The sequence below is a fragment of the Capsella rubella genome, unplaced genomic scaffold (assembly GCF_000375325.1).
Source record: "Capsella rubella cultivar Monte Gargano unplaced genomic scaffold, Caprub1_0 scaffold_6, whole genome shotgun sequence".
NCBI classification, from domain to species: Eukaryota; Viridiplantae; Streptophyta; class Magnoliopsida; order Brassicales; family Brassicaceae; genus Capsella; species Capsella rubella.
In genome coordinates this window covers 1,879,654-1,893,999 of record NW_006238918.1, presented here as the reverse complement: position 1 = coordinate 1,893,999, position 14,346 = coordinate 1,879,654, and the positions used below count along the sequence as shown (strand labels likewise).

The window sequence follows — 14,346 nt, the reverse complement described above, 5'->3', positions numbered from 1 at the left end:
GGCCCATATATATGTATCAATATATCTTAAGGGGGGTGTATTCAAAGTGACATTTCAAGTGATTTGTAAAAAGTTTACAAATCCACTGTTATTCAAACATGAATTTTAAAAAGTCTCATGAAATCCACTGTTATTCAACTAATGATTTCAAAATCCACATTAAAATCCACTGTTATTGAAAACAATTTGTGGATTTGGCTTTTAATGATTTTGAAGGATTTCAGAGGATTTGGGAGGATTTCCTTAGTTAAAAATACAGAAATCCAAATCCCATAGTTTTTGGTGAGATTTGAAAGGATTTTACAAAAGTCATATGAACTTCCCTAAAATCATCAAAATCATTTAAAACCCCAATAAAACTCAAATCTCTTAAAATTCCATTTTGAATACACCCCTCTAAGAGTACTGAATGGAAAGATGATTTTAAAAGTTAACTAGTACTTTATCATGATTCATTAGTCTGTATACTATATCAACCACATAGATTTTGTATCCAAAACTAAACAAAATTTTGATGTAAGAATCTTATAGCAGTATGAGTACTATAGCATATAAACTATAGTAATTGGTGTTAATAATATTGTTGTTGTATTATTTCAAAAAAAATTATTATAATTAGGTTATTGAATGTGTGGGAGATATGAGAAAAAGCATATGTGTTTAGGATTTGGGTGCATGGGACCAATTTTTTTTTATAAAAAATATGTTTTGAAGTCTTTAGGGTCTTTTAGCTTAGCTTCTTCCTCGTAAATCTACTTGTTTGTTCTTTGGTCCCATTTTGTTATCTTTTCTGTTTTGGCCCAAAATAATCTGACTTTCATGTTAAATATAAAGAAGCTTCGAATTCGTTTCTTCCTCCTTATAAAAATCATTATCCGAGTGTCTAAGTCAAACTTAAGCTGCATTTTTGAACTCATCTATAACGATGTCATAACCAAATATAGATAATAGATTACAAATATAAGCATTGGATGTGTGAACTGGCTAGTGAATGGTGTGGACTTATTTTTGTTTTAAGCCAATAATACTATGAGATATGTTAAAATAAATTCATCATCATGCAATTTATACATACTGTATATGTGTACTCTTGGATTTTTTTTTAACTCATGTATATTAACAATTCAAAGAAAAGAAAGCAAAGAGAGCATTAACAATTCGGCTGCTTTCAATAAATTGGGTACCCTTAATTGCACCAATCAATGTGCAACTTGATATCACATGCATCAAAAGATCATACACTATCATGGTGAAGATCGTATCTTTCAACACAAGGACAACTTAATAAACAATCTTCTTAACAACTTACTCTTCTATAGCATGTCATCATGACTTACTTAGATTATTATCACACAGCTGAGTTATATATATATATATGCATGATCTTTAGATGCCTCTCATCATCTCCCATCTTATCACATTGGCTGTAAAATAAATATTTAGTTGACTTGTCGAATTAATAGCATAGTGTAAACGACGTGGGCACATTTACAATCACTAATGCTGACTTTGTTTTTTCCTCTCTTTTGGTAAAGGGTTACTGTTGCTGACTTTAGAGATTAGTTATTTAGTTATTCACTAGCTAGCTTATCGCGTCAACCAAGAAGAATAAAGAAACAAACGTGATGATGATGATCTATTCTCACCCAAAACAAATGTTTTTGACAATTCATGCATATGGCTAGTACGTAAATAACGAGCGTGTAAATTGGGTCAGCGGGAGGAGGATCATTAAGATAGAAACGATAACAACGGATCTAGCTATTTCATGTGGTTTTAAAACACCTAAACCTCTTTAATAATCAAAAGTCAAAACATGTTTGTATATGAAGAAGATTGAGAAAGTAATTTACTACACAATATACAAGTGATCTACTTCAAAATTAACATTTTGAGTTTTGAGTTGATTCACTTCAGATAGGCAGATACTATTTGAATAGTTATATCCTTCTAAAGATTTCCTCACAGATTTTGTGATGTCAAACCTCATACAGTTACGTATGTTATTATACACTAATACAGATATAGCATTTAAATAACCATAATTAACACTACAGATATGTATAAATATTTGACAATTTATTTATAGGAATGCTAACTATAATGTTTGATGATTTTGAGTGACAAAATATAAAAATAAATAATGTTTGATGATTTCATTTCGTTTTTTTTTTCTTTTTCTTTTGCAAGTTTATAATTGATCCATCTCAAATGGATCTACATACTTTGACTTGACCATCAAGATTTTACATGGGGACTACTACATATACTGAAATTAGTACAGTTTGGATTTGAGCACAAAATACTCAATAAGTAAAATTTTCACGAGTTTTGGCTTTCTTCTATTTTTTTCGTGTGTCCTATTTTCTGCAGACTCTGGTCTTCTCATAAATGTCCAAGTTATTGACTCCACCAATTAGTCCCACAGTATTATGATAAAAATAACAAGAAAATAGAAGATATAAATAAAAATGTCATGCCTTAGCTATACAATACTTGATGTACTTCAGAAAGGACCACTCTTCTTTGATTTCTCCTTTAAAGTACAGTATTTTCCAAGTGTAGTGTGCTTTAGAAAGAGGGGGATGATGTGGTATTAGATTGATGAAGAATCTGGATTTACGCTTGAAGCCTATGGAGGGTTAGAGAGACAAAGCTTTTATTAATCTGCACATACACACAAACACACCAAAATGTGATTCAGAATACACTACTCAGGATCAAGTACCTCTTAACTCTCCCTTCAGTATACTCTCTGACCAGCCTATAAAGTTCTCAACTACCTCTTAACTCTCTTCTAATATATTGACATCTCTAAGGCAAAATGTCGAGACAGCAAGCAAAGCACTCGTGAAACATGATGAATGTAGCTAGCTGATCAACTAACAATGACATTTATATGGAAAACTGATTTTAATAAGCCAGGCCCAGATAAGCATGAACCATACTGTTTCTTAATTACATCCAATATAACCAATAGCATCTCATAGTGCATCGAACTAGTTGGTACTTAGTTCTAGCCATCCATGTATTAAAGCCTAAAGTAATAAGTAATGTCAAGATTCATCAATAGAAACTGTTAACTCTATTAATGCTTTCAATCAAGCCTCATCATTTCCCAGTGGTTCTAATACGAAAGAAACACAATGTGTACCTGTAAAGTGGATTAAACACCTCTTAACAGCAGCTGATCAAGCTCAGTTTCTAGCTCTGTCAACTCAACCTGATTTTCATTTCTGCATTGTAGCAACTGCCTCCTTAGATCTCCGACCAGCTCATTAAGCTTCTGAATTTTCTTTTCTTGAGAGAGAATTTTCTGTCATAGATAGATATTTATCTTATCATCAGATCATACTATGAAGTATATCCTTTGGCAATCATATGGTTTGGTTAAGTTAACTTAGAGTGTGGAATTTCAGATAACTATGATTGATATGCATTTCTTTCTGCCAAACCATCACTTGGAGGACTCAAGCTTGGGATCTTCTCAGAAGTTGAAACTATCCCTTCATGTTTCGCAAGACTATATTCAACAATGAAACAGGGGAAAGCAGATACTAACTATAAACAAAACTGAACTCGCATATCAGAGAAAAAGCATATCACAAAGCTGTCACAGAACCACAAAATGTGGAAATTTGACTGCTTATTAACTTATTACTACGTTAATGGTAAACTTCAGAGAGCTTAAGGAGACTAAACCCTTGAACTCGGTTAAAGACAATACTAAATCTGAAGTGAGTAGCTAAAGTGATATGTAAGAGAATGCAATGGTGCGGCTTTACTACTTTTGAAGTTTTGCAAAAAAAAAAAGGAAAAAAAACAAAAACTGCAGAGTATGCCACAGAGTCCACAGTGACAATAAACATGAAGAAGCAATTAGACAGAGTGACAAGAGATGGAGTGTGTTTTAGCATCTAAAGAAACTAAGCAATAAACTGATAAATAATGTGTCAAATGGGAGGCATTGGGCACATTAAGTATCAGTTTAAGAACCCATCTCTTTCCTTCAGTCAATATACACAAGGGTGGGCATCATTTTGATTCTACAAAAAGAGAAAGAGGCATGGAATAAGATGAATAAAACAAACCTTTTCATGCACAGATTCTTTGCCTTGAGGTATGTGTTGCTCTTTATCAGAAAGAATCAGAGGACGACTAGTTTCAGTTTCACTCTCAACTTGTTCATTCCACTCAAACTGAGAAGTCAACACAATGAACATAAGAACAAACAAAAGCACCCACGACCTCGTCATCTTGCAGGATAATGGTTCTTTATTTGATATTCTCTTGTCTTGGCTTAAGCCTGCTACATAACAAAACACCAAACACCACAACTAATATAAGACTATAGAAAACGATCCAAATCAATCTTTGAACATTCTATTACAAGAGCTGCAGGAAAGGATTAATTTTTCACATCCATCTGAGGAACAAGACCAATTTTACAGCTCAAATCGAACATTTAAAACGAATTTTCTCGGCAACAAAGTCAAAACAGACCGGTAAACAAAAGAAAAAACACAGCAAAAAGTATTCATACAAGAACTGTAGATTCGATAAGAACAAAGACGAATTGCAATAATCAAGGCTTATACAAATTTAACTGATTAGACTCACCAGTCGAAATCTGAACGCATGAATCAAGCTCTGCTCCTCGTCTTCTCCTTCAGTCTCTCTCTCTCTATCTCTCTTATTTTTGAGTTTTTTCAACGAATAATACAAAAGTCAAACATTATACTTTTACTTTGCTGCTTCGAAATCAACGAATTTAAAATCTCAAAGTAATGGGGGTAAATTAAGAATACTTTAGATTTAAAGGGGTGAAGTTGTAAATTTGAAGAAGCAAAGATCAATCAAACAAATAATAGAAGAAGAAGAAGAACAGAGGTGAAACCTGCCGGAGAAGAGTAGAGGAAAAGACCCCGGCCAAAATGGGAAATTCGAATTCTTCATCGGCAAATCCTCGCTTCACTTCTGCTTCAAGGTTTTCATCGGAACCCAAAAATCTCATCTTCACACTCTAAGTTCTCAAATTGAACACGATCTTATTCAATTCTGTATTTGTTTTTGTTGCAGAGCTTTTACGCAGAAGAAGCTCGAAGATCTGAAATCTCTGTTCGCCTCCCTCGCTTCCAAGTCTCAGAGCAATGACCAATACGTATCGTACCCTGCTTTCCAGGTTTGACGATTTCTATGTCCTGGTTTCTGTGGTTGATTGATTTGAATTAGCCTCACGATGTTGTGTTGGACTCGAATTTTCGCAGGAGTATTTTGGTCTGAGTGGTTGTTTAGGAGAAAGGATCTTCGATATGGTCACTCAACACAGGAAAGATGATAAAATGACTTTTGAAGATCTTGTTATTGCTAAGGTACCACTACTTGTCTTTTCTCGTCTTAATGGTTTGGTTTTTTCCATCTGAGCTTCCTCCCATTGTATGATTCAACATTATCACGAAGCTACGATTACAACTCCTGTATGTAATCCAGAGGCTTTGATTTTCTGGGTTTCGAACTTGTGAGAGATTGCTGTTCTAAATAATTGTTGCTTTTCAGGCAACGTACGAGAAAGGAACTGATGATGAAATTGCTGAGTTTATATTCCAGACTTTGGATGTAACTGGCAATGGAGTCTTGACAAGGTAACAGCCGAGGCTCGGACGTATTTTCTTGTGGATATAAGTTGCTTTATATGGAAAAAATTTCATAATCTCCTTGTTATATGTTCGTGACTTGGTCTCTTGATTTACTTAAGAACTCATTCGGATAGAAATTGAACCGACACTAACAAGAATAGATTGTTATGTTTTGAATGTGACCATTACAGTTTTTTCTCCAGGTCTGACTTAGAGTCGGTACTGGTGGTGATTTTGAAGACTGTGTTCTCCACTGAGAGTTCTAATGCGGAATCAAGTGATTACAAGGAGATGGTGGATGCATTACTCAATGCCGCTACTTTCTCAAAATCTGATGATGGTTCAGAAAAAGGAATGTCTTTTGCGGATTTCAGAAGCTGGTGCTTACTCGTTCCAACTATCAGAAAGTTCCTCGGAAGCTTGCTTATGCCCCCGGGTCCAGGTTTATCCTTAATCTTCTATAGTCTTAACTTACTTCTTGTTGACAAAACTAGTAAACGTTCGCCTAATCTTCACATTGTTATTCCCGCTAACTTTGTATAGTGAGACCTGGAAATCAAGTCCCACATCTGCTTTATGAAGATGGTGTTGATTCAGATAGGCTATTATTGAAGAAGGAATACGCTTGGCATATTGGAGGAGCTCTTCCTCACCACGAGCTTGAAGAGTGGAAGCTCCTGTATCACAGTTCTTTGCACGGTCAAAGCTTCAACACATTTCTAGGACACACATCGTGAGTGTTTTTCTACTGTAATCCTTGCTTGCAACTTAGTCAAAGTTTAAGACAGAACTTTGCTGATGTAAATTATCTTGCAGAAACACTGGTATGTCGGCATCTGTGTTAATCATCAAAGACAAAGAAGGCTGTGTGTATGGAGGATACGCCTCTCAACCTTGGGAGAGGCACAGCGATTTCTATGGAGATATGAAGTCGTTTCTTTTCCAACTAAGTCCTAAAGCAGCCATCAACAGACCTACTGGAGCGAACACCAACATTCAATGGGTATGCCTCTACAGACACTCTGTTTCTACTATATGTGAATGTGTGATTAGAAGTAGATTCTAACATATGGTAAACACACGCAGTGTGCTACTAATTTCACATCAGAGAACATTCCAAACGGCATAGGATTTGGAGGTAAAATCAATCACTATGGTATATTTGTATCAGCAAGCTTCGATCAAGGCCAGACATTTGAATGCACGACGTTTGGTAGCCCAAGCCTTTCCAAGACGAGCAGAATACAGCCAGAAGTGATCGAGTGTTGGGGAATCGTTCTAGCCTCAAACGAACTAGACACCAAACACAACGCCATGAAAGGTACTGTTCTAGAGAGATTTAAAGAAGACCGCAATATGCTCAAACTAGTCGGCATGGCAGGTAATTCGAATGATTGAGAAAAAGAGCTTTTTGTTCTGAGATTCAATCTTACTTATACAGTGTTTGTGTCTGTGTACAACTACATTTTGTATTATCAATAAGAGTGATGTGTGTATAATTACAATTCACACCAATGTGAGGAAGCATGAGCAAATAGATTCTATGAATTATCTCATCTACCAATTTTGGGACGTATTAACCTAAATTTCATCTGGATTCTCCAAAAAAGCATATATAAAGATCAACAACAATATATGAAATCTGGCAATAGCAAATCAATGTAGAGCATAGAAGTTTAACATAAACCGATTCAACCAAAAAAAACAAAAATTTGCAGATTAAAAAAAAGACGCTAAGAAACCACACATCAAAAAGATGGTGACTGATTGATTGATTCAACGGCACTCTCTAGTACCTCCTTCCACGGCCCAATCCAAATGCAGCAACAGGAGCAGCAGAGATTGGATCGACCTTAACAACACCAGGCATATCAGACATTCCCAAGGAAGCAAGCATGTCCAGGGTCTCCTTGTCGACCTCGATGTGATCGGTTTTAATGGCGGATTCATCGGGGACGAAGTCCATACGGCGCTCACGCTCTTCCTCCTGAAGCTTGAGGGAGATTCCGCGGACAGGTCCTTTCTGGATCCTCTTCATGAGATGAGTTGAGAACCCGGCGATCTTGTTACGGAGCCTCTTCGATGGGATGATTGCGACTTCCTCGAGGATCTTCTTGTTGGTGTGGAAATCAAGAGTCATGCGAGAGTAGTACTTCTCGATCACCTGACGAGATGACTTCTTCACCGTCTTCGTGCGAACGCGACCCATCTTTGCTTTTGATTTTGGGTTACGAAAGGTCCTGAGACTCTTCTCTACTTCGCTGCTTCTAGGTGCCGGCTGGGATTAGGGTTAGGGTTTTGTTCTGGATCACAGAGCTTTAATATGAAGAATGAAAGGGCAAAATCGTATTATCGTTGTGACTTTAGAGTTAGCAAGGTGTATCAAAGCCCAATCCTAAATAGAAGAGCCCGTTAAGGATTCTTCCGGGAATGGGTCAATTAAGTGTTTAATGATTCTGGGATGGGCCTATTAAGGCTGATATGTGACTATGATGGTTAACCTTTGATCCGTTTTGGGTTCAAATTTAATATCTAGTAATATATTAAAATCCGGATAATGATTCAAAACCAGTAAATTGTAATAGAATTTTAAAATTCATGATAAAATTATTAAATCAATATAAATACTATATTTTTATATGTTAAAATCTGTTGTCACTATGAATAATTTGGTGGCTGCAAATGACTTGTCTGAAGATATTGGAATTTGATTCCATCAGACATAAGTTCACTAAATTAAAATTGTGGATTTTGAAAATTTATGTTATTGGTTCTAAATGTCTAAGTCTAAAATATCGGCTGCATACAACTTTAGTGTGTGGAACAGTGCAGATCAAAATTTACTTTACAATAATATAATTTCAAAGAAAGAAAGAAAAAAAGTGTGGTCCTCTCCTCTAGCTCCTCCTCAAGGCCAGTTTTGTTTAGAAATAACTAGAAAATATAGCAAAAATGGTTTGGTCCCCTTTTTAGGAGATATCAATATCTATCTAAGTCAATAAGTATTTTTCACACATATCTATGAGGTATAAATATAAATATAAATATAAATATAAATATATATGCAAATACAAATGCAAAAAAAAAACAAAAAACAAAAAAAAAACTATAGTGCCATCAGATACTATTAGCGCTAAGTGCTTTGTATTAATTATATATACACTCTCTTCTTTTTTAAAAGTTCACTTTAAATGTGTTAAAATGCTTTAATAACCCGAGACCTTGAGCCGAAACTTATATTGATTTCTAGTGATTCAATCCATTTAGTATACCATGACTGAGTCTGAGCTATAGTGAAATTAAATGATTTGAATCACAGTCTCTCAGGTCTCAACACTTAACTGTAGTGAAACTCAAGAACTAAAACTAAGTACACCACATTTACAAGGTTATGTTCCCAACATATCCAAAACGTAATTCTCACCTCGAATAGTTTATAATTACCTCATTTATTTTAATTAGTTTAGTATGCAAGAGGGATTGCCCCACTTGGTGTTACTGGTTTGAAACTCAATTAATAGATCCAATAACAAATATTTTATGACACATGACTGCATGAGGCCAGAGATAACTCGAAAAACCTTCCAACAGTTCCTCCATCTTTGTTTCAACAAATCTTGTCTTTCATCAGCTTAATTTGCTTCTTCCGTTTAGCCTAGCTTCTCTGTACCAACAGTTTCTCAAGTGATTTGCATGCTTTCGTTTAAGTTCGCTAGTTCGAGCATTTGTTCTTCTTTTAATTCATATAACAGCGTGTAAGTGTGTGATTTAGTAATAAACGAAAACCTGTTTAAGTTTACACTTCTTGAAAAGGCACCTAGCTACTATATGTTATATACTATTATGTATAATTATTAATTAAATGTACACTTAGAAAGTACAAAGTACTTCACTTACACCTAAGAAAATAGAATCTTAAAATATTTATACTACTATAAACTAATCACCTCGATTCATGTACTCGGCGTACATATTATTTATTTGCATAATGCAAGATATACGCCATTGGTTTCAAGTTGAATGGAAAGTCAATTAACAAGTGAGTCCTCTATTAATATTATTGTAATTCGAAAGTACACTCACTCATAACGAAAACGCGAAACAACTAAAAGGGAACCATATATTTGTGGACAAGAAACAAGGGGGAACACCATTTCAAGAATGCAAATAAAGAGATGATGCTTATTTTTTTTACTAGGGAATAGAGAAAATATCATGAACATGAGAGGACTAAACAAGAATAGAAAAATAGCAACTTACCCGAAGCTCAGTGAAGCTTCATGCACCACTTTCCAAAAATAACAAAGGAAGCTTGTCGTTTAGAGACATTTAAATAAAGGAACTTGCAGATTATAGAAACCCTCCACGGTTTACATCGCAGATTCCGCTCCTGCTCCTTTTGTTTTTTTTTTTCTCTTCTGCAAGTGAGCATTATATATATTAGATTACGTTATAACGTGTGTGTGTGTGTGTGTGTAACAATTTGGTAGTATTATAGTCTTATAAGTGTGTGTGTTACAATTTGCTAATATAAAACTTATATGCGACTAGAATTCACGTACGACCAAGAAAAATTATTGCTTGGAAAACTCATAGAAAGTGTCCACTACTCCCCTCCCCTATTATATCTATAGTCTATAGTCGTATTTATGTATGGTATGGATTTTTTTGTTTGGTAACAAATGGTATGGTATGCATATTTGTATACAGGTTTGTCAATTTGTTGCAACTTGCAAGAGCGCTAAGGTTATCCAAAATTTGGAATCACAGCAGTCATGTTGACAACAGGAAAAAAAAAAGTAGCAGCCCTCATTATAAATATGTAAGATTTTGAGCACTCGAGTTTGTACCGTTATACAATGGCTTTTGTTTAGTGAGATAAACGAATATGAAGTAGTTTACTAAACAAAAACTGATTTTAAAATACATACTCTGTAAAAATTTCACTTATTATTGCAGCTTTATAAAAATTGATACTCTTATTCATATACAAAATAATTTATTATATGAATGAATAGATGTAGTTAACAGTTGATTCACATGTTCCAACTTTTCAACGTACCAAAAATGAAAACATTTTGTGACAAAGAGAAAGTAATATTATTATAATTTATCAAATTGCGCTCATAGGATTAGAAGACCAAAAAATAATAAAAATCATGCTCTATGAGACTATGACCATATATATATATATATATATATATAGAGAAAGAAATAAAATAAAGACAAAGAGCCCAACAAACTCAACTGCCATTGGAGAGGAAATGACCCTAACATGTGCAATATTATTACTTGTATATATAGTGAGATTTAAAAAAAAAAAAAAAAAGTCCTTGTTACAAAAAAATTACTAACAGAGAAAAGGACATAAATAAGATAAGAAAGTGTACGTGTTTTAATTGGAGCAGACGTACATGCGAAAAAGGTGTCTCGAAATGGACCTGGGAATGATGTCGCCCTTTGTCCATTTACTCAAACACTAATTCAATCATTATTTTTGTTGAAGAAGACATGTCTTAGCTATGAAACAAATTTATTCTGATACTATGTCACAAGCATCATTACATTTACATACCCCGGTGTCCATTACCGATCACCATCTCATCCGTGCTTGTTTTTTTCTTCTTTTTTTATGGCATTGTAAGTAACACCAACCTTATTTTAGCATAGCATAGCTAACGCACTGATATTATAGTATACGCATTTCATATATACGTACCACCTCAAGACTCAAGAGATGAGAGCATGTAATATCGCTACATGTTGTGCTTTTGCAGGGTGTTGAAATGCATTTGCTGCGTTTGAGTAAAATAGAATAGGAATGAAAAATATGTACGTGTAGCTAGAAATCTAGGTATTATTCTAAAACCATGCTGTAAACTTTGAAATAATTGGAAATTATCTGTTGCAAAAATTAAAAGAAAAATCTCTGTTGAAAATCTGAAATAGCTAAGAGATTTATATAATACGACAGAGATCTGTGAGGAGAGGATTGAAAGACGAAAAAGAGGAGGAAATAAAAATATCCAAATGATATTAATCTTATCGCATAAAACTGTTGTTTTCTTCTTATAAAATTATATATTATTAAAAGAGGGCCAAACTTTCTATTTATATTTTTATCATTTGCTATTTTATGAAAGTGTATATATTATATAATATTAATCTCTGTTTAGATGGTCCTCTTTACTTGAAGCGCATTTGGCCCACTGTCAGCGATCAACTTTCATTTTGTTTATAAGAAAAAAACTATATAATACAGACGACACATGAATTAAGTACTGTATATATTATTATTATTATGCACAAAAATAAAATAATATGGATGACGAAAATTTGGTTATTAGAGTTCTCTCTTGTTAAAAGGCAGAGACGGATAAAAATCAAAGGACGTATATGTATTATTTTTTTGGTTTGGAATTTATTAACAGTTAGTGATTTTTTTTTTTGTTGGTCGAAAAAAATATACATTATATGTATAAAAACATATAAATAACAATAATTAATGGTGTTCAGCAAGCACGCGAAAAATGTTTCATTATATGTTTATATATATAAAAAATGATAAAAGTTCTTTTAGAAAGAATAAAATTGAAAAGAGTTTAGTATATATATAGAAGAAAAACATATGGTAAAAAAAGTCTTCAAATAAAACAGAAGAGGACCACGTTGTTGGTGTCCATTTGCATGTCTTTTGGATTTTTCAGGTAGTTTTAGCCTTTAGGATTTCTTTGGAAAATATTTTTGAAACGAGAAAAATTAATGTATGGTATTACAAGTTAAATGGTTACTAGAATTATGGATTTTCATAAAACAAATTTGTAATGAGGAACATATTTTATCATTTCTAATGATTAAAATTGGTAACATTTGTTTTGTTGTTGTTCTGTTTTGTTGTTCTGTTTCAAAAAAAAAAAAACATTTGTTTTGTTGTTGTGTACTAACAATTTACCTGTTAACTAAAACTGAAATCAACTTCGATATAAATAAATGAATCCGTTTTTGCCATTCTGCACCTAGTAGTTATACTACTTGTAAACATATCTAAACCCAATCATATAGTATAAAGCAGAGAGTTTAAAAGGTTTCGTGAAACATCTGTTAGATATTTTGCACCTACCTTTTCTTCTTTGTGTTATACATGTATTATTAACACAATGAGATCAGTTGATTGGGTAAGAGTATAATTGTTCTGTACGTGGCACTAAATGCTGCTAACATATATATATATATATATATATATATATAAATATATGGTTCGAGGGAGTTAGTAATTAGTATCCTCTCTCATAATTGAAGATGCATGGAATGGTGTGTGGGAAAGGCTAAAAAAGCACATGACTCCCACAACTAGTTGCGTGAGGGTAAAGTATCTCTATCTATCTCCTTCGGGTGAAAAATTTAAACCTCTCTCACCCGTTGGATCTCTCTCTCTCTCCCTCTCTCTTCCTTCAATTCATCACGCTACCGTCATCCTCTTTTCACCTTTTACGCCATCTTGTAAATTGTATTTTACAAAATCTTCTTATAGATTGAAAAAAAAACACACACGAAGAGTTTTATAAATTGAAGAGCTTGAGTGTACATTAGAGTGAAAATATATGGTAATTTATTACCAAAAAACACTATACATGAATAAACAGAGAGAGATTTGGTTTTGTTTCCTTCCAAAAACTAGTGTATATGTCAGGCAGTAATTTATTTAATCAGCATTATTCAATAAATTCGAGTTTATTTTTATTCAATACACGTTGGCCCTCGGCAGGAGGTTAGGTTCCATGGGTGGTATAATATATATGTAGTAGGAAACTGGATTAAGAATAATTCACATCGCTATCGTTTTTTTAACAATTTCTTTATTTCTTTCTCAGAGGAGCTCAAGATCATCAAACATGCTCGTCCTAATTCAGAAGTTTTTATAATATTTTCTGCAGCCTATACAACTACTGCTAGTGAATTTACCCTCCTAGCTAAGCTAACCTATTAGACCTCTCACTCTCCCAATTGTTTGTAATCTTCTATTTCCTTAAAAATAGACTCAATACACACACACCCATACATACATTATGTGACGTTGTAAGGAGAAAAATTTAATTTTATAAAAAAATAATATATACTAGTATATATTACCATCACCAAAGATTTTGTAGAACGTGTGTTCGAAAAATATCTTGTAACTTGAATCTATGATGTTACACGGTATTTTACATTAGACAGTAAAAAAGGTATGCAACAAATTAACAAAAAAAATGTATCGATATTATGTTGTGAAAGTAAAAGAAGACTCATCTTTAAACTTGTGTCTTCATTACAGTTCTTCTGATGTAAAATATTGAAACAGTGTTCGTTATAATACTTGAATTAGTGTTTCCCAATTAAATATTACTGTACGTAATAATGCTAAGGCCAAACTTTTTTTGATTGTGTTCGTCAGCTCAACCCCCAAAATAGATTATAACTTACCAATGAAAAAGGCTTTTTGAAAAACCTGAAACTAACACTGAGATGATGACGAAAGCTAACGTTCGTGCATCGAACATCGAACACGGCCTAATAATATACGTATCATTTATCACACATAGTTGACTGTGATATTACGTCTAACTTTTTTACGAATAAAAATGTGTATTTATATCATATATGCTCCCTATTAATTGCGTCGAAATTACAAGGACCATATCTTTGTTTTTCTTCTTTTGGTAACATTTCG

At 33.5% G+C, this 14,346-nt stretch overlaps 3 protein-coding genes across 6 annotated transcripts; 1 reads left to right on the top strand and 2 right to left on the bottom strand.

Annotated features, from left to right (window-relative positions):
- Nucleotides 1-2,290: 2,290 nt before the first annotated feature.
- On the bottom strand, nt 2,291-4,723 carry LOC17881237. Of its 3 annotated transcripts, none has more exons than XM_006288891.2 (4): nt 4,621-4,723; nt 4,092-4,306; nt 3,155-3,316; nt 2,291-2,667 (listed from the first exon to the last, which is right to left on the bottom strand). In XM_006288891.2, the coding sequence occupies exons 2-3, from the start codon at nt 4,254-4,256 to the stop codon at nt 3,167-3,169; spliced, it is 315 nt and encodes a 104-aa protein (XP_006288953.1). In that variant the 5' UTR covers nt 4,257-4,306; nt 4,621-4,723; the 3' UTR covers nt 2,291-2,667; nt 3,155-3,166. The 3 variants fall into 3 exon arrangements, with proteins under 3 accessions (XP_006288953.1, XP_023635895.1, XP_023635894.1); XM_023780127.1 differs by having other exon boundaries at nt 2,291-2,632; XM_023780126.1 differs by having other exon boundaries at nt 4,092-4,309; nt 4,621-4,721.
- Nucleotides 4,724-4,881: 158 nt separating this feature from the next.
- Nucleotides 4,882-7,160, top strand: LOC17882692 (TLD domain-containing protein 1). Of its 2 annotated transcripts, XM_006287693.2 has the most exons (8): nt 4,882-4,987; nt 5,080-5,182; nt 5,268-5,372; nt 5,557-5,642; nt 5,840-6,078; nt 6,180-6,369; nt 6,453-6,639; nt 6,723-7,151. In XM_006287693.2, exons 1-8 carry the CDS (start codon nt 4,935-4,937, stop codon nt 7,032-7,034), a joined length of 1,275 nt encoding a protein of 424 aa, XP_006287755.2. In that variant the 5' UTR covers nt 4,882-4,934; the 3' UTR covers nt 7,035-7,151. The 2 variants fall into 2 exon arrangements, with proteins under 2 accessions (XP_006287755.2, XP_023635893.1); XM_023780125.1 differs by lacking the exons at nt 4,882-4,987; nt 5,268-5,372; nt 5,557-5,642 and having other exon boundaries at nt 5,118-5,182; nt 6,723-7,160.
- Nucleotides 7,161-7,265: 105 nt separating this feature from the next.
- LOC17883480 (40S ribosomal protein S17-4) lies at nt 7,266-7,940 on the bottom strand. The gene has a single exon (XM_006286750.2). The coding sequence runs from the start codon at nt 7,843-7,845 to the stop codon at nt 7,426-7,428; it is 420 nt and encodes a 139-aa protein (XP_006286812.1). The 5' UTR covers nt 7,846-7,940; the 3' UTR covers nt 7,266-7,425.
- Between the last annotated feature and the right edge of the window lie 6,406 nt (nt 7,941-14,346).